This window comes from Lissotriton helveticus, chromosome 6 (assembly GCF_964261635.1).
Source record: "Lissotriton helveticus chromosome 6, aLisHel1.1, whole genome shotgun sequence".
Lineage (NCBI taxonomy): Eukaryota > Metazoa > Chordata > Amphibia > Caudata > Salamandridae > Lissotriton > Lissotriton helveticus.
Window position 1 is genome coordinate 1549178081 of NC_136067.1, and position 24701 is coordinate 1549202781.

A 24701-nucleotide genomic window follows, 5' to 3' on the forward strand; every position below is an offset into this window, starting at 1 on the left:
CCACAGAGGGCCCGCCCTTTGCCCGGGCTTAGCCCCGGGCGCTCCCGCGCAGCGAGCTATGCTAGCTCTTATAGGTAGTTTTTTAAGGCGGTTGGGCGGGGCGGTCAGGGAGAGCCGGCCAGCTGGTTCGGCCTCAGCAACCCGGGACTCCTGGGAAACCGAGTCCGGGTTGCAGCTCGCAGCCCTGTCGCACACCCGACGCCCAGCAGGTGACGGCCTCAGGGACCCTCCTCCAGCGACGCGGGATCCGCGGAGCGGGTTCCGCTAGGCGTAGTGTTTGGTCCGTGGAAAAACAGCAGGTGAGAGTATGGCACAAAGAAGAATCCCAGTGCAAATTGGAATCAGCAGCTTTTGAGGCGGTTGGGCGGGGCGGGGCGGTCAGGGAGAGCCGGCCAGCTGGTTCGGCCTCAGCAACCCGGGACTCCTGGGAAACCGAGTCCGGGTTGCAGCTCGCAGCCCTGTCGCACACCCGACTCCCAGCAGGTGACGGCCTCAGGGACCCGCTAGGCGTAGTGTTTGGTCCGTGGAGAAACAGCAGGTGAGAGTATGGCTCAAAGAAGAATCCCAGTGCAAATTGGAATCAGCAGCTTTTGAGGCGGTTGGGCGGGGCGGTCAGGGAGAGCCGGCCAGCTGGTTCGGCCTCAGCAACCCGGGACTCCTGGGAAACCGAGTCCGGGTTGCAGCTCGCAGCCCTGTCGCACACCCGACGCCCAGCAGGTGACGGCCTCAGGGACCCTCCTCCAGCGACGCGGGATCCGCGGAGCGGGTTCCGCTAGGCGTAGTGTTTGGTCCGTGGAGAAACAGCAGGTGAGAGTATGGCACAAAGAAGAATCCCAGTGCAAATTGGAATCAGCAGCTTTTGAGGCGGTTGGGCGGGGTGGTCAGGGAGAGCCGGCCAGCTGGTTCGGCCTCAGCAACTCGGGACTCCTGGGAAACCGAGTCCGGGTTGCAGCTCGCAGCCCTGTCGCACACCCGACTCCCAGCAGGTGACGGCCTCAGGGACCCTCCTCCAGCGACGCGGGACCCGCGGAGCGGGTTCCGCTAGGCGTAGTGTTTGGTCCGTGGAGAAACAGCAGGTGAGAGTATGGCACAAAGAAGAATCCCAGTGCAAATTGGAATCAGCAGCTTTTGAGGCGGTTGGGCGGGGCGGGGCGGTCAGGGAGAGCCGGCCAGCTGGTTCGGCCTCAGCAACCCGGGACTCCTGGGAAACCGAGTCCGGGTTGCAGCTCGCAGCCCTGTCGCACACCCGACGCCCAGCAGGTGACGGCCTCAGGGACCCTCCTCCAGCGACGCGGGACCCGCGGAGCGGGTTCCGCTAGGCGTAGTGTTTGGTCCGTGGGGAAACAGCAGGTGAGAGTATGGCACAAAGAAGAATCCCAGTGCAAATTGGAATCAGCAGCTTTTGAGGCGGTTGGGCGGGGCGGGGCGGTCAGGGAGAGCCGGCCAGCTGGTTCGGCCTCAGCAACCCGGGACTCCTGGGAAACCGAGTCCGGGTTGCAGCTCGCAGCCCTGTCGCACACCCGACGCCCAGCAGGTGACGGCCTCAGGGACCCTCCTCCAGCGACGCGGGACCCGCGGAGGGGGTTCCGCTAGGCGTAGTGTTTGGTCCGTGGAGAAACAGCAGGTGAGAGTATGGCACAAAGAAGAATCCCAGACCTAAGGGAGGACTGACTATATATATTGCTAACACCCTTCCTTCTCTAAAAGTGTCCAACTTATTTACTGACTCTAATTGCCAGATTCTATCTCTTTCTCTTGTAAACAGAGACAATATTATTCTAGTTAACTCGTACAATAATCTAGCTGAAAACGATTTTTTGACCTTTGTTAGTAATATGCAGGAGAGACTAAGAAGTCTACTACAGAGGGAGGACCACTCCAGAATGATCCACCTCCTATGGGGAGGCGATTTTAATCTTCATCCATGCCCCATGATAGATTCCCAACGCTGTGGGTTTGTGGACGAACACGAGGCACCTTTAGCCCACTTCGTCCACAATAAATCGGGAACCGCAATGAACAACACGCTCTCTGATTTCGACCTAGTAATCGCTAATTCCCCAAATTTGGGAAAAAATTTGTTTAACCCAACTTATGTTGGCAGAGGCCACCACACAACAGTGGATTATATTCTGCTGTCTCCAGGACTTCTCTCGATGGCCAAAGCCCATCAAGTTATGGATAACCTATTAAGTGATCATTCTGCTTTAAAGATGGAACTTCATATAACAGAATTTAAATCCAAGGTCACTGACATAGTAAACGCGCTCACCCAAGATAAACTAGAATTAGCAAAACATAATGGGTTTACTATAAAATGGGAAAAGATTAACCCGCATGAGCTCACAAAAAAGTTAGTGGACCAGGCCTATTCAAACATAATTAAATGCCTAGATCCAACGTTAAACAACGCTGAGGTACTGAATAATTTTAAAGAAATTTTGGAAATAACTAAGGGACTGCTTACGGCAAAAACAACAAACAATCACCCCACCAAGAAAGGATGGTTCGACCACAAATGCACGAGAGCTTTATCTGATCTAAAATCCGCCCTTCACAATAAACCAAGAGATGCGGCCCTTATCCAACTGTTGAGACAGAAATACATCCAGGAACGTAAGTTAAGAGTGCAACAACTGAAAGAGAAACTCTGGGAAGATCTAAACAAGAGTGCTTTCTTGAAAAATAGTAAGGCCTTCTGGAGAATGGTTAGATCCCCATATCTTACAGACAACAACTCCCCTAAGATAGAGGTGGCCATAGACGAGGATACCTGGGTAGCCCACTTTGGAAATATCTTCAAAGACCAAGGGCGTCCAGACTCCCCATTGAATATTCATAATGAGGTACAATATCCAATTCCATTGTCCTTTGACATCTCCGAAGTCTTAGCAGCCCTGGATAAAAGTAAGAAAGGAAAAGCTCCCGGCCCAGATGGCGTCCCAGTTGACCTTTTTAAATTTAACCAGGACCTTTGGGCCCCTATTTTAACAAGAGTATGTGTAGCTGCAGCTAGTGAGGGCATATTAGATTCTTGGACTAGGTCAATTATGGTCCCCATTTTCAAGAAAGGGGACCGCCAGGACGTGAAGTGCTACCGCCCCATCTCACTCTTGGATTCTCTAGGCAAAGTGGTGGGGAGGGTCATCTTGGGAAGACTTCAACAGTGGGCCGAGGAAAGAGCTATTATCTCGGACCTGCAATTCGGGTTCCGTGAAGGTTTTGGGACGGTAGAGCAGGCACTCAACCTCAGTCTGATAATGGGCAAGTACATGCAGGCAAAGAAGAGCACGGTATACATGGTCTACGTGGACCTGTCTGCCGCGTTCGACTGCGTCTCGCACTCCAAACTTTGGACAGTCTTAAAACAAATGGACGTGGATCCCTCCCTGTTAGATTTTTTGAGAGAGCTGTATTCAGGGGCTTCGGCGAGAGTCCGCTTCGGGAGAAACGGCGAGATGACGGCGTCGTTTGGAGTGGAGCGGGGAGTCAGGCATGGCTGTGTCCTGGCCCCCTTCCTCTTCTCACTCTATACCAATGGCTTGGAGGGGGAGATGTTGAGGGGGGCCCAGGACCTCCCAATAGTAGAGCAGCGCCTGATCCCAGCACTACTCTACGCGGATGACGCCGTCATCTTGGCTCGAACTCCGCACGAACTCCAGAACTCATTAAACAGATACACGACCTTTATGAACAGCCTGGATCTCAAGGTCAACGTAAAAAAAAACGTTTGTCATGATCACGGGGGGGGCGAAGAAAGGTACCAAAAAGATCTACCTTGAAGACCAAGCATTAGAGACCACCAAACAATATCCATACCTTGGGATCATGGTAGACGACAGACTAACATGGAAACCGGCAGTGGAAACGAGATGTCATCTATTTAAGCGCTCGATAGCGGCCCTGCAAACATTTTCACGGAGGCTAGGGAGGAGGGCCCCAGTAGAGCTGTTGAAAATTTACAACGCCAAGTGTCAGGCCATTGCCCTTTATGGAGCGGGAGTGTGGGGTCACACTGACGTCAGAGCCCTACAGACTATTGAAAACACCTTCATAAGATTTCTTTTGGCCACCCCAAAGGGCACCTCAACTTATGCTTCCCACGTGGAACTGGGAATTCCATATTTGCAGGACCTACTCAAAATCCAGCCATTGATGCTGTGGAGGCGTGTTTGGTCATCTGACATGAACACGCTAACACAGTCAATACTGGCTGATACTATGTCACTTGACAATTCCTGTAGTCTAAAGTGGCTCTCTTACGTCAGAAACTTTCTTATCGATCTCGGACTTGAGAATTATTACCTTCAACCAGAGACGATAGTTGGCCTGTCAAAAAAGGACCTTAAGCAATTAGCTCTACAACATCTGGAAACGCTGAGATTGACATCTGACGCTGCAAAACCTTCAGTTATCCACGCGAATATAGTCCAGATAACATACGGCATTCAACCTTATTTAACTCTGCAGCTCAAAACATATGAGAGGATGCTGCTGACTAGGCTCAGACTGGACCTTTTCTTCAGACTGGTGGTTTTTCCAACGAACAAGGCCTGGGAACCAAGTTTGCCCTTATGTCCCTGTGATGGGAAATCCTCACAATCTAATATCCACGTGATTATGTTTTGTAAATTTTACCACCCCCACAGAAAACTTTGGATTCTTCCGCTGTGTAGGCGGTGGGGCCTCAGACAGTGCCGACCGGCTTTTTACTGATTACAATCTTTAGAGTCTGAAGAAGTGTGCTATTTTGTTTTAAACTTTTTAAAATCCATCATGAATCACAGAAAAAATCTTTAGAAATGTGTTCATGAAAAAATAACAACCTTTAAATGCAATGTCATTACAAAGTGTCTGTTTGTACTTATTGCATATCGCTTTTTATGAAATCTTTTTTTTTTTTTTTTTTTAAACCTGTATTCTTATGGACTTGTACTTTTGATTGTGTCTTTTATGGTTGTCTTTGTGATAAACCGAATAAAGAGTTGTTATTATTATTATTACAACAAGAGTAGCCAGGATTCTCTACGGTAGACGACAGGCGACAGGCTATGGTGCCATCCGTACGGGCCCATTGGGGGTTGAAGTCCGTGATCCTGAGGGCCAAAAGGCGAAAGTACAAAATTTTCTTTCTCGCGTGAGTAGATACTGGGTCTTGCAGGTAAGGTTGGGGTTTACCTGGAATATATGATTTGTCCAGGGCCTGAGTTAGTGGATTTTGCCGAAGAGATGCAAGATCAAGTCCAAAGGAAATGATCCGGACTTGGCGCTTAACGGCTTGGGCCCAGGCTGAGAATGGAATTTCGTGCAGGGGCAAACTCCTTCTTTCGATTTTCAATGCTGCAATGGCTTGTCCTACCTTTGAGTGCCAGGGAGAGCCCACCTCCTCAAAGATTGATTTTAGGGAGTGCTTTGGGGAATGTTCTGGCGCTTTCAATACTCTAATATAGAGTTTTAAAAGGTCCCCCAGTAATGCCAGCTCAGGTCGCTTGAGGCCTATTTCTAGCCTTAATCTGTTCCTTGCGTATCTAGGGGCCTGTAGCACCATCTTATAGGCTTTCGCCTGGGCCGCGTTGACCACTTTGTCAAATGCACCTGGGTTGGCTATGTGCCCATAAGCAATGGCCGGGATCAGTTTTGCCCTGAGCGCTGTCAACATTGGTTCTGCTGAGGGACTGTCCAAGCGAAAGCTTAGCGAATGGTTTTGTCAATTTTGGGTTTAAGCTCCTTCAGATGTTTAACTGCAGAGGCACTCTCAATGACCCAGGTGCCCAGATGACCCAGGTGCCCAGATAGTTATAGGATGGGGCAGTGACAATACGGTGCTCTCCCAGAGACCATGAAGCTTCTTTTTTTGTGGGGGTATTTGCCAAAAATGACAATTTTGGTCTTGCCCACGTTGATCCGTAAGTCATTTGACTTATTGTATAAGGCCAAACTGCTTAAGGCTCTTTGGAGCCCCACCCTAGTGTGGTCCAAGATCACCGTGTCGTCTGCATACTGGAGTGTTCCCAAGACGAGCTTCCCCAGTTTTGGAGGTGCTAAGTTGGCATCTTTCAGAGCTGACCCCATGTCCGCAGTATACAAGTTGAAAAGCATGGGGGCCAAGACGCACCCCTGCTTGAGGCCCGAGTTGGTGTCAATTCTTGCAGTTGTTATTGTGGGGCTTAGCTTCACCTTAACCCAGGTGCCCTCATAGAGCGCTTTTAAAGCTTTTAGCAGAGCGTGTGGTAGCCCCCAGGAATCAAGTTTTGCCCAGAGCCGGCCCCTGTTCACTCTGTCAAAGGCTGTAGAGTAGTCTATGAAACAGCAGAAGGGCGGCTTATTCCTCGTGTTGGCCTTCTTCGCGAGGTAGGAAAGGGCTAAGATGTTATCGAGAGTGGAGCTATGAGCCCTGAAGCCCGTCTGTGTGGGCGGAAGAATGTCGTTCTTGACCACCCAGTCCTCCAAGTCCCTGAGAAGAAGGCAGGCATATAACTTTGCTTCTATGTCGAGGAGGGCTATGAGCCTGTAATTGGCCGGGTTCGTGTGGTCCCCCTTTTTATGGATAGGGAATAGAATGGAACCTTTCCAGGAGGATGGCAAAATTGCAGTGGCAAAAGAATGGTTAAATAAAGGGGTGAGTCTGGATGCAAAAAAGGCTGAGGCAGTTTTCAGAACCTGGGCCGGAATCCCATTTGGGCCTGGAGTGCCATCAGTTCTAATGGCCTTGATGCACTTTAGTACCTCCATCTCTGTGAACGATCCGGAGGAGATCGAGTTTACGCCTTCTGTCGAGGCACTTTCGGGTTCGATAATTTCCGCCGCCACCTTGGACCACGCAAGGCTTCCTGCAGTGGGCTGGTTTGTCTCGCAGGTGTACAGCCCCTTGGCATACTGTTCCCACACGTTCCCTGCAACGCTGTTTTCCTTTTGCGCTCCTCTGGGGTCAGACTGTTAATGAAGCGCCAAAGCTTGCTGTTGTCATTTCCTTTAATTAAGGAGAACACGGTCAACCAATTCTGTTCGGTCTGCAGTTTTTTGTGGGCCCAGATTTTCTTTTTGTAGTCAGTTCGCAGAGCAGCAATGGAGTATCTCCCTGACAGATGGGTGCCTTTCTTTTGTGCCCTGATTGCCTTATTAAGAGCACGCTTACTCTGTGACAGGCACCACGAATTTGCACGGCGAGGCTCAGAGTGAAATTGGCGACTTCTTGAATAGTGGTTATTGCCTAGGCATTCTAATAAGTCGGAGGTCAGGGTTTCCCAGAGGTAGATGATGTTCTTAGTTTGAACTGGGTTAAGTTCTTCCTCCCTTCTTGCTACTTAATCTAGCAGGCTATGACTGAGATTGGTTGACCATTTTATTCTTTTAAGCACTTTGTGATGTTCCTCCCCCGTGGTGGTTACAATAACTACTTGTAATTCTGCTTGTACACGCGCCAGATTGAATGAGGCGCGGGGGGGCCTATGATCGCTTTCCTCTCTGTCGTCCACGGTAAAGTTGCAAAGATTGTGGGCAAGCCCTTCGGTGATAAAGATGTAGTCTATAGTTGAGACATTTCTAAAGGTCGGTATGGTGGTCCATTCGGGTTGAGTCCTTTTTTGTATTCTGTGGGTGGAGTGCAGCTTAAAATTTGCGATAAATTCAGTCAGTAGGGCTGACTTCTTGCTTGATGGTGCCTCCAAGATTAAACCCAGGTCTCTGTGATTGAAATCACCCGCGATTATTACGTCTTGGTCCTTCCAATTTATTAAAAGATCTTCCAAAATTGAAATAAGTGATTCCATGGCCTGGGAGGATTGATACTTAATTGGGTTGAAATAACAATTAATTAGTAGAAGGGGGCGAATTTTTTGACCCGATGACAACCCACTGATTAGGATGGCTTGAAGATCAGGAGACCCCAAGTTTAGTTCAGTTGTGTTAATTTTGCACGCATGACTTACGTAGATGGAGAGACCCCCTGACGGGCGACCAAAGATTGTCCTTTTGGTCGCTGGTTTAAAATGTTCGTAAAAGCCACCGATGGCAGTCGTTGCCCTTGCCCAGGTTTCCTGAATACACAGTATGTCCCCCTGTGCGAGGTATTCAGGTGTAGTTATGTCCCTAAAGATGTTACTCAGCCCAGCATTATTCCATGAGATGATGGATAACTCGCGGACTAGGCCCCTGGGTGGATTTGGCCGGGCGTTATTTACATGGCTGTTTATTAGGTTAGGGACACTGTCTCCATGTAGCCTCCCGGTGATCTGATGACTGGTAATGCCGCTGCACGCTCCGTTGCCCGTCGATTTGCTGGATTTTGATTTTTAGCGGGGTTTTTACCCGCCCTGATTTCGCCCCTGAATCTGGGCGGGTGTGCCTTATGCCTTTAAGCACGGATGGTGGTACGTGTGTGTCCTGTTGCGGTAACAGGACGTGTGGATATTTCAGTGACCTCGGCGCAACGACATCAATGCCCCATTCAGCGAACAGTGTTGCTTCCTTAAGGACAGCCTGCTGGTCTTGCTGGCTCGCAAGTCCGATTATGGTGGAATCGTCGTGGGTGTCTGTCTCCAGACTCTTGAATATCACCCATTCAATATTTTCTGAGGTGATTTGGGCCAGCGAGGCAATGTGGCCAAAAAGGCGGACAATATTAGACCTGTTCAAGATGTCAAACGAGCCTTTTGCTGTGTACCTTGGGGTGAACTGTAGCTCGTAGGTGGATTGTTTGTTTTTTTGTGTGATGGGGCACAAACTCGCCCCTTCTCCCTGGAGCATTAGCCTCTGGTTACTAAAATTTGAAGGGTTTTTGTGAGTGGGTTCTGGCTGCTGCCCATTGGGCCCCATGCTTGATTGGCCTTCCACAATCGGAAATCCTTGCCACTCCCCCTGGTCTGATTTCAAATTTAGGTAGTTTTTGAGTGTGACTCCTGGTTGCTGATTCCCTTGCCCCTCAGTTGTTAGACCTACCACTCTGGACTGTACTGGCTGTGCGCCCTGTTGTAGTTTGGGATTTGTTACAGACTCGTGTTGCAAAATCCAGCCAGAAGGGCTGGGGGCACTTGATGGGGCGGCGGCGGCCACCTGTGAAGGCCGTAGTTGGAGATCCTCATTGGTTTGACCCGCCATGTGAGGGATTTGTTGATTAGGGCCTCGCCGCGAACTGGAGGTGCGTCACATGGCTTGCCCATTTTAGACACCTGCTTGGGTACAAAAATGGGGAAGAGTGGTTTGGGGCTACGTTTATTTTCAGTGTCGCCCAGGGTTGATACCACCGAGGGTGTGTTTCTGTTTCTAGCTTTGGACTTCTTAAGTTGTTTTTTAAGTCTTTTTTTGGCTCTCCTTGATAACGGAGCTTTGGCACTTGCTATTGCTCCTTTGACCCTCTCCGCCTGAGAGGTAGTAACAGACAGGTCATCACTTACGGTCTCGAGATCCGAGACCTCGGGGTCACCATTCCCTTTATTAGCCAAAATAAAGTTAATGCGGGGCCCTACTAGGGGAACCTTTGTGGCACTATTGCCCGTTGTGCTAAAAGATGCTGTTTCGGCGTGCTCTTTCGTCTGTAGTGGTAGCTTTTGTGCGGCTTGTTCTTGCGTGGTTATCTCGCCCTGACCCTTGGCTAATGCAAGCATCTCTTTTAAGACTTCAGGTAGACTTGCCCATTTATCAATTAAGGCGTCACAGGAATTGGTGCTGGCAGCATGAGCTTGTTGGGCGTTAAGTTTTGCCAGCTTATCGTCTTGGCACACCAGATGCTGGGCTATCGACTGCAAAACATCGATTTGGAGTTCCATCTTTGCAGACTGCCATAGCAGTGCCCTAGCCATTGTGTCCTGAACTTCTCTTATTGCTGACAAATTACGGTCTTTAAAAGTGGGTTCATCAGTTGGGTCGGTTAAGTCTTGGTGATGAGTTAAGCTCAGCGGACTCCAACCCTCCGTTTGTACTGTTCTCGGGGCCTTAGCTCTTCCTAAATCAATAGGTGTAGTTTCAAGTGTACGTTCAATGGTCTGTTCCAGTTTTAATAAGAACGAAGTTGTTGCAACCTCCGTACCCTGGGGGTTTGGCCTCTGTGTTTCCCTAGATGTCACTGTTGCATTCGGACCCTTGCCTATGCTCTTTGGGGAGGAGGATGCGACAGCCTCGCTTATCCTCCCAGTATCTAAGTCCACGTTCGCCCCCGGAGTTGGCCTATCATGAATGTCGGCAGTGATCCTAATCGGGCTCTTTGTCCTGGCCTCAGGCTGAGAGCAAGCTTCAAGGCTCCCAGGTGACTCGAGGTTAGCAGACTCGCAGGAGTTAGAGTCCCCTAGGGCCGGGTGGATCTTTGGGATCCCCGGTATGCCACTATTCGCGGGATCTTGTGACTTTGCTTCGAAAGGTGAGGGGCAGTTTGAGGCCTGAAAGAATTGAGTGATAAGGTCTTGGGGGAGAGAATTGCCAGTGCCAGTGACCAAGTCCTGGGATTTTTGGGTACTTATGCTTCTGGTTACCTTTCTTTGTGCTAGACTCTCAGGGTTCACTTCCACCACCTCCTCCGTGCAGGATTTAGTCTTCCTCAGCGTCATCTCTTTTTGCGCCGTTTGCTGGGGCTAGGCTTGTTTGTGCCTATTTGTGCGGGGGGGGGAGGGGATACTAGTACTAGTGCTGATGTGGGCCCCTGTGTTGAGCTGCGTTTTTTGTTTTGCGGGCACGGAGGGGTGGGGGGAGGGGAGGAGGGGTTAGCAAGTGGTGCGCACGAGGGGGGCTGCAGGCTGGAGACCTAGTCTACCAGCCCCTCAGCCCACGCCCTCTGGCTCTTACTTAGCGGCGACCTCTAACGGCTGCCACGCTTGCCTCCACCTCTTACCTCTTGTCTCCCACGTCGTCAGAAGCACTTTACACTTCACGCCTGGTGCTCAAGGTGCTCCGGATGCTATTCGATAGAGACGATAGAGACGGGAGCGGAAGCGGGGGTGTCCGCGTCTCGCTGCAAAAGGTGGCGTTCAAGTGGTTTCGCCTTTTCTGCTCGATGCCCCCTCCAGAATACAAGTTTTAAGGGGCTCCCACACCAAGCTAAACCGTGAAACGTGAAGCAAACCGAAAAAGGGCTGCACGTGCAATGTGGAAATCCTGGTGGTGCTCCTGTCGCACACCATGGGAAAGGCAGTAAATCGGGCTCAGCTGCTACAGACTGTCTATTGTGTTTTGAGGGAGTGCCCGCAGAGTTTGCTCCTGCAATGACTACAGGGGTGGGGGGGGAGGCGCTCCCGCCGCACACCGAGGGAGATAGAAGCACCGGGGGATAGGAGCTCACCTCCGCTCCCTGCGTCCACAGCTGCTCTCCTCTGCGCGTCTCTGCTCGCTGCTCTCCGTGGCTGCGGCTGCTCACCTCCGGTCGCGGGACCCACCGCTACTCTCCTCGGCACGCAGCTCCCACGAGCTCCTCCGGTCGCGGAACCCACCGCTCGTAGCTCCAGCAGCTGCTTTTCCTCAGCTCCTCTGCTCTGTTACTGCTGCAGCCCGTCACTTCCGGGGTATGATAGTAGGTAATAGGTTCTGGTCACAGCTATGGTTTCAACAAACACAGTACGCAGCCACCACCACTCCACATGCTGAACACATGATAATGACAATGGAGCCTCGGGTGGTCGGCCGCCTTACCTCCTCCACGGTCCGTGGTCTGGCTCAGCTCAGCTCACGGAGCTTCCAGTCACAGGGTCGGGTCGGGTCAAGCACAGCACAACGCAGCACAGGTGAAAGCGGGCAGCGGAGTCCAGGCAGGGAGGGGTGTTGCAGCTTCCGTAGCTTCCGAAGCTTTTTTTTTCGGCGGAGCTCTGATGGAACTTAAAAACGGCTTTTCGCGGCTACCACGGCCGGGGAGGGGCAGCGGCCCAGCAGCCGGAGCTGATAGCCGGTAGCCGGTAGCAGCAGCAGCAGTACGGCCCGTTTGGTCCTTTCGGGATGGCGTTTCTGGCGCTTCTGGTTAGCAGCTCTCTAGCACAGTGGATTTTACTATTTTTTTTATTATGTATGACTCTCAAAGGCCAGGCTGACAACCTTCCCTGTGAGCCTCTGCTCGTCATCACCTTATCAATAGTACAAGGGTACGAACACAATAATACTAACAAACCAGATCACAAGATGTGAAGAACCAGTAACGTGAGTCACCCCGGTGTAGGATTCCCATCAACAGTCTTGTAATGATCAATATTATCATTTGGTAGTCCTTATCGGGTATTGTGTCTCTAGATCATTGAGACCGGCATACCCCGATAACCAGATACGGGGTAGCGACCCACAATCACTCGGTACTACCACATGATGTTGATGTGATGGGAAGTGCAGTGTAAACAGAAAATAAGTGGTGATCTTAAAAAAGGATAGGGAACTCAACCCAGAAAACTTTAATGATTGTTGGCCCCTTCCTTAATAAAAACAAGAACAGTATAATATCGTCATCGCAGTCCACACAAATAGCTGCGAGGAGACCAACATGTTTCAGCCACTAAGGGTTAACTCCTTCGGCTTTCGTCAGGGTCTCTGTTCTATAATAATACTACTGCATTGGTTGTGATTAAAGTGTGAAAAAAATGAAAAAAACACACAAGTGAAAACCAGTAAAGGATATAATGTTCCTTCGACTGTGTCAACTCCTCTCTTCGGCACCTGGTTGGATATGTACTGTTTAGAGAGGACAAACGCACAGGAAAATCACAATCCGCTACACTGGTCTGTAGAAAACATACTAAATTGTTTTACAAAAATATAACAGCTTGCTTACTCACCCAGTGTGTCCGGGGAGTGGACCTCACCTCTTCCTGGACCTGGCTCAGGATATATGAGACCCCGCTCTACAATAACAGAAACCGACTGCGTAAAATACAAAAACCAGACGACCAGACATTAAGCTGCTCTGGCGATGTATACATCTACGTAATCCAAGGTATTCTGTACATGGAGTTAATTAACACCCATCAAAAGGTACACAAAACACCCTCTATCCACCTCCCTGTCAACTACATGCTAAACTGCCAGTGGTTTACAAAGCTTCTTATATACAGCATATGGCTCGCGCAATGGCAAACACCTAGTATCAGGCTAGCAACACAGGTAATCATACCTGTCCGTCGGTATCTCAGGCCGTGACTGAGTCAGGGGGAGGCGCAGTCACCAGTAAGCCCTAACTACTTCACTGTTAGGCTGTGCAGCACACAGCCAATCGATCCCGGTAGGGGAGGGGCTGGCCCGATCGCCGCCTACCCAAAGATCACATTACATATCTATCATTGTTAATCATCTGCCGCTTACCTTATTAGTAATGCCCGCTGATGGTGTCAGGACTTAATCATAGCTCTGTCCTTGGCGGTGCCCTGTACCACAATCATTCACGGCCTCGCGCGCGTACTCTCGCGAGCATGGCCGGTGTAGAACTACAAAGTGACGTCACGTCGTTCGTGATTGTAGTTCTATCAAAAAAGTATACTTCCGCATTGTTAATTAGTTCCGCCTTGCCACGAACTAATCACCAATCCAGAGAGGAGTTGACACAGTCAAAGGAACATTATATCCTTTACTGGTTTGTGTGGGGGAGGGGCTCTCAGTGTGTGGGGGGCTCTCAGTGTGTGGGGGGGCTCTCAGTGTGTGGAGGGAGCTCGCAGTGTGTGGAGAAGGCTTGCAGTGTGTGGAGGGAGCTCGCAGTGTGTGTGGGGGGCTCGCAGTGTGTGGGGGGGCTCATAGTGTGTGGGCAGGGCTCTGTGTGGGTGTGTGTTGGGGGGGCTCTCTGTAGGTGTTTGTGGGTGTCATTGCGAAAGATAAAGCTAGTGGCATTGCAAATGACAATGCCAATTAATTATGTTAAAAAAAAACAAATAAAAATAATGTCAAGAGCATTACCAATAGCTCAAACTTTAACAAAGGCAAAACCATTGCATTGTAAATGCTTGTTTAGAACTTATCTTAACCATGACGTTGCTTAATGTAAGCTTTGTGTGTGCGCGCGCGCGTGCACGGCTGCTGTCTTCTCCATGCAAATTAGACGGTGAAAATCCAACTCCACGACGCTGCTGAAGTCAGTGGATTTCTAGAGTGAAAACAACAATTTGCGGCGACATGTCATCATCGTGTGAAACTGCTGTACTGAGAGCAACCTGATGAAACGACATGCACACTCCCCGGAATGTCTTGGGAGACGACACATATGCAAGAGCAACATCGGTTCTATTATTGCAGCAGACATTTTTGTATTCCTCGGTGCCTGTTTATAATTGCACAGGGAGATGACTGGAGTTCGACACACTCTGCCAGTTTATTCATTTAAATAACTGTAACCTCATCTGTTCCTATTTAGACAAGCTATTATATTTTGACCTACAATCAAATCATAGTTTGGGAACAATTAAGCAGTGACTTAATTTTTAAAATATGAATGTGTGAATTCTTAAGAGGGCTCATGGAAAAAATTGTGTATTTGCAAAGTATTGTTTGGTATGAAGCCGCGTTCGATGCACCATACCATTATTTTAATGCCAGCGAAATTACGTTGAGGAAAATATACATTTGCAAATGTATGTGGTGACGCCAGCAATAGGTGTATTTATGCATTCAGAAAAGAGCAAAGGGGGAGATTGGCTGGGATTTACTTTCTATGAATGCGTTCAGAATATGACCCAATAAGCTGATAGTGCTGTGCAGATCATGTTATATTATGCTGTGAAAATTAAGTTCTTTTATACTATGGCACACGTATTTCTACATTTGCCTGGCCCTTTAGAACCGTTGGAGTCTGGGCACCCTTTCGTGCTTCTTTAGTTCTCGTTCATTAGAGTCAAGGTGGTCTTTTGTCATAGTGTTTGGTTAAATAAGTTCTGTCTAATGAACAAGCTACTTAACGTCAGTAAGTATCTGGTAGAGACTCTATCTAGCCACAGATTCCTTACCTAACAATATTCCCTAGGCGTCAGATTGGAAACATTTTGAGCAGTATCTCTGTGCGCATTTTGGTGCCGTCGATCGGTTTCCTGTCAGTGTTACTTGCACCGGAAGTTAGGTGGGCAGTGCCTTTATATGTGCTACCTCAGCACGCTGACCTCAGTTAATTTTTGCAACATTTCCATGCCAAATGCGCTGATGTACCAATGTGCAGAGATGAAAGACATCATAAAGGTTACCTTATATGGAGAAAACTGTTAGAGCTGGGAGGATGGGAGGGTAAGGAATCTGCGGCCTGAAAAGAGTTACTACAAGACAAGCTGTTACCCTAAGGAAAGTAACATGTTCATTTGAGAGACTTCTAGCCAGATATTCCTTACCTTACAATAGATACCCAAGTGATATCTCTCTGGAGGTGAGTCTGCGAACAGATTTAGACTAGGAAGTCCTGGCAAATCGTACAGGCTGAATGCCCAGGCCGTGGTGCTTTATGAATGTGTGCAATGATGCCCACATTGCAGCCTGATAGTTACCCAGGACAGGGACTTTGTGAGCTAACGCAGTGGTCATAGCGTTGGCTGTGGTGGAATGAGCATGCAAACCCCCAGGGAGCTGCTTTTTAGCCAGTGTGTAGGAGATTTTAATGCACAGCACAATCCGTCTTGAGATTGTCCTATTCTGCCCTTCCTTTATTCAACTAACCCACTGAAGAATTGATCCTCCACCTGGAACTCTTTGGTACGATCAGTGTAGAATGATAATGCTCTATCTGAAAAAGACTATTAGTTATAGATTCCTTACCTTAGAATTACCCCCAGGCATCAGACTAGATCCAGAGAATGTTTTCCTCAGCAGCACCCCTGCGTGTTGGTAGGTGGCGTTGGTCGACTCCACGTCTGTCATCGGCATCGTGGTGCCTACTTATACGCCGCCCCTGCACGCTGACGTCAGTTCTTTTTCTGCGCCAGCCTAGCACAGATCTGGAGAGAGCTTGCCCCTTAGTCATTTTTTGACTACACTTTTTTTGACGTCTTTTTTCAAGTCTTCAACTCCTGGTGTGTGAGGGATGTCCCATAATCCGACTGGCTTCAAGCCTTGCGACTCCTGCCACAAGCTGATGTCTGCGACGGACCCGCACCTTGTGTGCCTCTGGTGCCTGGAGCGCGACCACGACCCGAAGTCGTGCTCCAACTGTCAGGCCATCAATCTGGAGTCTTTGCGGGATCGGTCCCGAAAGCTTTTGGAGATCTGGCAGTCGGCTCCGTGTCGCTCCCGAACTCGCTTGAGGGGAAGGTCTTGAGACCGGTTGCGGAGCCACCACACCTCGTCCAAGTCTTTACACTCCTCGGGTAAGTCAAAGCACAAAAAGAAGGCGAAGAAGGACCGTCCCGCTTCACCTTCTCCCTGTCGGTCGTGGACGTGACTCTGGATCCGGATCGTCGTTGCTCTAAGGGTCCGTTTCCAGTGCCTGTTTCAGGGAAGACTCCACACCTCCCCATTTCCAGGAGCCGGGGTGTCCTCTGCCCAGCTTCGTACTTCGTACGCTATACAAAGCCCTCTACCTGGTATTTGGGCAGCCCGACTCTGCTGCTGCGCCTTCGAGCCCCACAGAGCCAGTTGGGGGCCCTGGGCCTTCAATGCGGGTGACTCCGGCCCTGGCGGATGCCCATGGATCCAGGCCTAGATCCGGATCGACGACGGTCGACCTTACTTGACTTTCCCTGGCGCCGACAGCCCCGGATGGAGCTGCCCCATCCTTATCCCTAGATGGACCCAGAGCGATGTCGGAGGGTACTTTTGTTCCCTTGTTCATTCCCAGGTGTTCCCTATCGGCCTGAGGGTGGTGATGAGGACTGGGAGGGGTTGCTGGACTCTTTGACTGACCAGCTGGAAGAACTGGACTGGCAAGAGGAATTGGGTGACTCCAGTGGTCTGGACATCTCCCCAGACCTTGGCATGCCTTCTCCCCTACTGTGGCTACGGAGGAGGGAGCGTCCTATGCAGTGGTGGTGCATAGGGCAGCCGAGGCCTTGGGCCTGGAGCTCCTTACAGTGGCAGTCAGGACTAACCTCCTGACAGAGGTGCTTCAACCGGCGGCAACTTCCTCTGAACCCCTTTTGCTCTTCAATGAAGCCCTCACGCAGGTCCTCCTGGGCACTTGGTGCAAGCCCAGCACAGGGGCTCTTGTGGAACGGACGATTGCCTGCCACCACCACCTGGCTCCAGGCGATCCCATTTTCCTCACCCAACACCCTTCCCTCGAGGGCTTGGTGGTCCAAGCTTCTTCCAAGGTCTCATTCCCTTCTGCACCCCCAGACAGGGAATCCAAGAAGCTGGATCATCTTGGAAGCGCATGTTCTCTTCCTCCAGCTTGGCACTGCGGTCTGTGAATACCGCATGCCTCTTGGGCCGATAGTCCCATATCATCTGGGATACGGTTGAGCAGGTGATGCCTCAGTGCCCGGAGTAGGCCGAGTCGTCCACTCCCAAGCCGGCAGATGTGAGAGATGCAGCTAAATTCACAATTTGCTGTGGACTGGATAACACTGACTCACTGGGCAGAATGATTGTCACGTCTGTAGGTCTTAGGCGCTACGCCTGGTTGAGGACGTCTGGTTTTTGGGGGGATGTTCAGTCAACTTTGCTGGACATGCCCTTCAATGGCCATCGCCTTATTGGTGACAGGGCAGACTCTGCGCTTGAGCGCTTTAAGGATTCTCGGCCTACGGTTAGATCCTTAGGCATCGAAGCGTCCTCTTGTCCACCAGTCTGCAATTTGCCGCCTTTGTGGGGGAGACAGCCTTTACAATGAAACTTACAATGCATGACTTTACATTGCATGTTTTTGCAACACAAAAGGGGTGCAGCAGTGAGTAGAAGGTGTTTGATTTAACTCCATCCAACACCGTCCCTACTGTTGCACACGCTGGAGTTGGAAAGAAAATGTATCTATTCCAACTTCCAGTGCCCCCCGATGGAAAGTCGGAGCAAACGTTTGCGTTGCAACAGCATGCAATATATTAGCATGCGTTGTAACGTCTGTTGCAGCAGCTTGGGACAGTCCTCGACCCGAACCTGTCCAGCCTCCATCTCCTTGCGTGGAGTTTGAGCAGTGTAATGTCATCTTGGCACCCAGGCGTCCCTCCACTAAATCAGTATACGCCTGTAGATGGAACAAATTTGTAGCATGGTGCACAGCAAAGGCTGTGGATCCCGTTTCTGCCCCTCTGTCAGAGGTTCTCCTTTTCATTCTCTCTTTGGCCCAACAGGGCTCTGCTCTGGGCACCCTTAAAGGTTATCTTTCTGCCTTTCTTCGCCTTCCTGATCAACCTTCTCTTTTCAAGCCCCCTATTGTGAGCAGATTTCTGAAGGGCATTATTCATCTCTTTCTGCTTCTCCTTTCATAATACCCCAGTGGGACTTCAATCTTGTACTTATTGTTCTTATGTGTGCTCCCTTTGAGCCACTACATAATTGTCCTCTTTGTCTTCTTTTGTTAAAGACTGCTTTCCTGCTTGCCGTCACCTCTGCTCACAGGGTGAGTGAGCTTCAGGCTCTGTCCTCCAAGCCTCCTTTTCCTACTGTTCATTCGGACAAAGTGGTCCTTCGCACTAGGCCCTCTTTTCTGCATAAAGTGGTTACCTCTTTCCACATAGGTCAGACCATCACATTTCCCATCTTCCCACCTCCGCACCCTTTGAAAGCGGAGGAGAGACTCCACCGTCTGGACCCAAAACGTTCGCTGTTCTTCTACCTTGACCGCACTAGAGATTTCCGGGTGGACGATCATCTCTTAGTGGGTTATGTGGGTGCCAAGAAAGGTCCAGCCACGCGCAAACGTACCATCTGTCATTGGGTTGTCCTATACATTAAAAGCTGCTGTTCTTTGGCGAAAAAGGAACCTCCAGTGGGACTACGCGCCCACTCTCCTAGGGCGACAGCGCAACTACTGCTTTGGGACGTGGAGTTCTGCTGATTGACATCTACCAGGCAGCCACGTGGGCATCCCTGCACACATTCACAAAACATTACTGCCTGGATAGCCAAGTCTGGAGAGACAGCTTCTTTGGCCGTTCTGTTCTCCTGGACTTTTTGTTGTGAACTTAGTTTGCAGACCCACAACCAGGGTTGGTATTGCTGGGGTATCTATTCTAAGGTAAGGAATCTATAACTACAGTCTCTTTCAGATGAACAAGTTACTTACCTTCGGTAACGATGTATTTGTAAGAGACATATGTAGTTATAGATACCTTACTGCCCCACCCATCCTCACCGTCTGCGAACTGACTTCAAGGGATAGGGACTCCCTTCCAGGACCCTAGTTTTGTGCACCAGTAGTCAGTGTTTGCAAGGCTTTGTGCTTCTGGTGTGGAAAGTCGTGTCAGAACTGACGTCAGCACGCAGGGGCGGCGTCTAAGTAGACACTGTGATGTCATCCCGGCGATACGGACGCGTAGTCGACCGACACCACCTACCCACGTGCAGGAGTACTGCTACGGAAAAAAAAATCTCCGGATCCATTCTGACGCCTGGTGGTAATTCTAAGTAAGGAATCTATAGCTACATATGTCTCTTACAGATGCCTCAGTTGTATTTTTTTCCTTCAAGACACAGAGCATACAGGCCTATCTCCATGGTGACCTCTACCCCTGAACTTGTAAAACTGCTTCAGTGCTCTACTCTACCCAATCTAGTTCTGGAAAGAGAATGCAGAGTACTGCACTACTTGGAATCGTAGATATCAGCAAGCTGAGTTGCTCTCATGTGTGTATAGGCATTTATATAGCGCACTACTTACCCGTAGGGTCCCAAGGCGCTTCGACCGCTGCGAAACCCTTCCTGGCTTCCCTGAGAGATGGTCCCTTAATGGGTATCTCCAGGGTGAGACCAGGCATCCCCGGCGGTCTGGTGGGGCCGTTAGTGAAGATGAGGCAAGCTAATGCCCAGAGTTGCCGAGTGTGAACGCTGATCAGAGTGGGCACCGAGGCGAGAGAATTATCGAGTCTGCTGACCCTGGTCCAGAAACCTGCCGCGCCGGGAATCGAACCCTGGTCCCGGGCCGTCCTCTGCTCTCGGGTCTGCCGCCTCTAACCAGTGAGCCACACTACTTCACTCATTCGCAAACACTCTATTTTAGCAGCCCTAATTCTAATATTCTTCTCCAAAAAATACTTATTTGGTAAATGGTGACATTGTGAAATTGCAGCACAGACAAAGCTGAAGGGACAGTTACCTCAGATTTGTTTGGTGACTAAAAATGGTTCTGCAGCGCAACTTGGGGCCAGGTTATTAGAACAAATTCTTGACAATGCAAAATTTCAGCATTATCTTCACCATGATCCTTCAACATTGAATCTAAAGGACTGAATAGTGTCCCTGGTTATTCAACATAGGTATGTTCATATGTCAATCAAGAAATGATGTAGGAAAGGTCTTCACGATTTGATAAATGGCGTACGCTACCAGTTTGCTGCTCCCCTGTTGGGCCTTGAATCTGTGCTAAATGTCTTCCGATATATTCTTTTGCAGTTTACTCAACGTCCAGCTGAGATGTTCATTTGTTGAGCTGTTTGATGTCTGGTAATATTTTTCCATTTGCTCTTCCTCTCTTGTGCACACCTCTGTGCTGTGGGGAATTAAGACCGACCTCAAGTCATGGACAGCTCCTTTAATGGAGTTCGAGCCTCAGTTCCAGAAATGACATGACCTGATACCAGGAAGTGCCCTGACATCATAGATTAAAACTTTTAGAAACTACCTTCATGATAAATCTTTCAATAAATGAGTACTTTACACAAAGGTAGTGTACCTGTCAGAAAAAGTATTACAAAAGCCAAATAGCTTATTCGTAAATATTTTTTTCTGTAACACATGCAGTCGTAGTGCAGGGCAGACTGTTTGCATTCCAGGAACATGGAGGGAGGTAGCCTCAATCCGGGTGGTACTTCTGATTAGAGGTACTCTGTTGTTCTGCGGGAACTCACTCTAGTACTCTCCACCTGTAGAGTATTTCAGCTTGAAAGATGAAGGCATTTAAAAAGTAGTGTGAACAGGGAAGGGATATGGTCTCCTAACCCCGAGTAATTGAGGAGGTGTTGATTAAGTCTATTAGCTCAGATTCTTTATCCAAATCTTTGCAAAGTAAACACTGAACGATTGTCACCTTGGTTCTTATTATACAAGCTTTTAATTTGGAAATATTTGTGTTGTTAATAGACATGCATGGCACTACTTCCATAAACAATCTGTTGTTTCAGATTTGTATTGGTGGAGAGTCTGCTCTACTTTTCACCTTTCCTGTCAATTCGCCATTTTTTTTTTATAAATGTCCTCATGTGTTAGACTAGATATGGGAAATTGTCAACATCCACGGACGAGCGCTAAAGCCATACATGTGTTAACTACCAAAAGTGATGTATCCACCCCATAAAGATGCCACTTAAAAGATATTGCCATCACTGCATTTTCTATGTCGCAAAATTGTTTCAGTAGGGACTTTTACCTTTGTTTCCCCAGTGACATTTCTTTTTCTTTCTCTAAATCAGGGTTTAAACTGTGTCCAAAAGACGAGCATAATAGGTCTGTGGATTGCCACGAGCAAGCACATGCTCTGGACTGCCATTGAAAGGAAGCTGTGTTCAAGAAACAGTGGATCTAATCTGAACATGAAGCTCAATATGGAAATATTGACTCCTCCCATTCACATAAAATCCCCTTATAAATTGCTGTATGTAGACGTGCTTGAGGACTCGGTCTTTGGAAAGGCCACAACACAGTACCCTAGAATTTTTTTAAACCCATAATGTGTTTCAATAATTGGTCAGTGATTCTCCAAGGTAAACAAATATCTGACGGAACCCGGGATGGTGAATAGTATTTAAAAGATCCGGAGAGTCTATCCCTTCTGCACCAACAGACCTTTTCTTTGGGGTTTCCTCTATTAATGCTCTGGCTCGCTTCTCTGTGCATTCAAATACATTTTTCACACGACCAAATGTGAATCATAAGCATTTCTGTGCTTCTGTTGTCAGGATACTTTCCCTATGAACAAATTGGTTGACTTCTAGCAGGCAGAAGCAGCGCAGCGCATGCTTAGCCTGCACATAAATACTGATCCAGACTGGCAAGTAGGACCTACACTGATTAAGCCACTTTTTTACATGCAAAGATTTTGTCCCACTCAGGACGTGCAGTAGCTTACCCCTACCCTCCTATTCTGCTGTGCTCAGTCTTCTTTTCCCCACTAGTCATCCGCCTACACCAGCTTTGCTTCTTCTGCATGGGCTCCTCACTGACTGTCTGCTCCAAGGTAGTAGAGGGTCTCAATATTCTACTGACCAGGAAGAGGGACCTGGTTGGCGATGCAGATTTAGCTGTCATGTGCAAACTATTACCTATCCTATACTTTGTGGCAGCCGCACGTGGGTTCCTTGCTATAAAATTGACAGGTGGTCTAACACACACACACTTGTTCAAATAATAATTAAATATCCTCCATATTATAAGACTCAAACCAGATTTGAACGTTGTTAATTGCACGTGCTGCATCTCAAGAATACCTAAATTTTACAAAGTATTCGTATTCTGCCACAAACATTTGCGAATTTGAAGTCTGCATGCTGCAGACATTGGTGTATTTGAAAATTATAGTGAATCTCCATTGCTTTTCTGTACAGAAAGTAAAGAAGATATATGCTAAACTGTTGTATTGCTTTCTCTGTAGAAATAAGTTTAGCACGTTTACTCACGCCCCTATTTCTGTGTGTGTGCTTTGCAGGCAGTCTCACTACAAGCGCAAGTGCTGACCTGGCTGGAACAATAGGAACAGAAGTTGCGGACCCGGCATCTCCTACACTGCCACGTGCCACAAAACTTAAAGTTTCTGGAAAACTGCGACGTTCTGCTAGTGCTATGAGCAAATCATCTAATTAAATGCTTTTTGTGTTAACTAATTCAGCAGAAGGTTTTAAACTTCAAAACCGTATTGCTTCGATTAACTTAACTCAGATTGGGCTTTGAAAGCAGGTGTGGAGCAGGCCTCCCCTTAAACCAACTCTGCTTCACCCATCTGAGGATTCTTGGCTCCGAAAAATCTTGTTATTGTTGGACCAAAGTTTTGGCGGTATCTTCAGTCAGGATGCAGCACTTTTGGGGGGGGGGGGGGTTGAATTCACAACTGGAGATTTGGAAGTAAGAATAACTAATTAATTATTGTTTTGCCTACTCTTACAGTCCTTAAAAAAAACAATAATGTATACATTGGAGTCCCGCAGAACCCCTCACCCACCCCCACCCCATTAAACTGCAACTGCACTTGGCTGAGTTTGTAAATACAACTCGAGAGCATTTTCTATAGAGATGTTGATGGAGTGGAACTAAACTGATTCTGTGATGGTAGCGTATGCAGTTGCACGTAGAGGAGCCATTTAAAGACGTTGTTGAGAATCAACCTGTGTCTGTTAAGGAACGCCAAGTGCAATATTATAAAACAATTTCATTTCAGCTCGACTCCAAGTACTACATGTTTTGTATCCTGTAATTATCTGAAACACCACTGCTGATTCCACTGATATAAAAATACGTAGATGTTGAACTTTGCGTTATTTCTTAAGAATGATTGCGTTTATTATTTGCTGCCGATGTTTTTTGTTCTTTGTCATATCCCCTATGACCTTTGGGGATGTTGCCTCAGGTTGAATTCACCCATTGCTGTGTCCCATGCTGAATGTGTTTATTGTATTATTAATACAAGCAAATGTACACTTGAGAATGTTGATCGGGCATGTTAGATTTACTAGAATTATTGCATTTGTGTTTACAAAATGATGATTGGACTCATGGGGGCACTGCTAAGATCCAAGTCAGCTTGTCAGTAAATTTCTGATTACCCACATGAAGGTGGTTATCAACCTGTGCAAAAACCGAATACTTCTGAAAGGCAATGTTTGAGCCTGACTGAAAAGTTGATCTGTGATCCGACTGAAGCTACATGCACCATAGGACTACCCATTGGATTTTGTTGCATTAACATTCTTACTGTAAATTAAATGTTTATGTTCAGGGAGATAAGGATGTATATTTATAGGTGTAAATATGAAGTACTATTTGATAAATAGTCATGTTGCATTTACTGTTTTTGTTGCTGTTGAATTTCCAAATGGGTTGCTGCTGGAAAACGTTCATGCTCTTGACCCTAACCCTATGCTTGAAATAAGTGCTCATACTATTAGCCTTACCAGCATGTTAAATACGAACTACTCTGCTGTGCTCTCCATTTGTAACCTGTTGGAGTTTAGACTGCCAATTTCTGGATGAATGTGTCTAAAAATTAAAAGGAGCAGCAGTGTGAGTGTAATTAGCATACTAAGTTACTTAATAGGCCTTCTAAACATAGTTGAAGGGTCGCAATAGAACCTGTTCATCCCCCCCCCCCCCCCCCCGCCCCCAAAAGGGAGCTGCCCGACCCGATTTTGCCTCTCGCAGTGCAAAGAGGAACCATAAATTACTCAGCAATCGAATAGGCTTATGTAGAGTATTCAGTCGTCTGTAAATGTTAGGTGAAGTCCTGGAAATGAATTGCCTGCCCAAAGTTTGAAAGCCTGTATCCAACAGCACTACTTACATTAAACTGAAAATATAGGGTAGATATACCACTTGTTTTTCTGCTATAGTAACTAACACGATCCATAATAGTGTGTTCTTGCTACAAACTCCACGATGCTGTGTTGGTGAAATAAATATGCATTGCAATTAAAAAGATGGTGAACAGTGTAGATATTAAAACATGTACAAACATGCTTTTTTTTTTTGTTGCACTAGGC

At 48.3% G+C, this 24701-nt stretch overlaps 1 protein-coding gene across 5 annotated transcripts in view; it reads left to right on the top strand.

Annotated features, from left to right (window-relative positions):
- The window catches only part of RALGAPA2 (Ral GTPase activating protein catalytic subunit alpha 2), a 1907250-nt gene extending 1883169 nt beyond the window's left edge, over positions 1-24081 (top strand). For 4 of the 5 annotated variants that reach the window (XM_078649331.1, XM_078649327.1, XM_078649328.1 and 1 more), the window contains one exon: positions 22658-24081. In XM_078649331.1, the coding sequence (XP_078505457.1) occupies positions 22658-22812 (155 nt within the window). In that variant the 3' untranslated portion in view covers positions 22813-24081. The remainder of the gene's footprint in view (positions 1-22657) is intronic. The other variant, XM_078649330.1, reaches the window with a different exon arrangement.
- Positions 24082-24701: the final 620 nt, after the last annotated feature.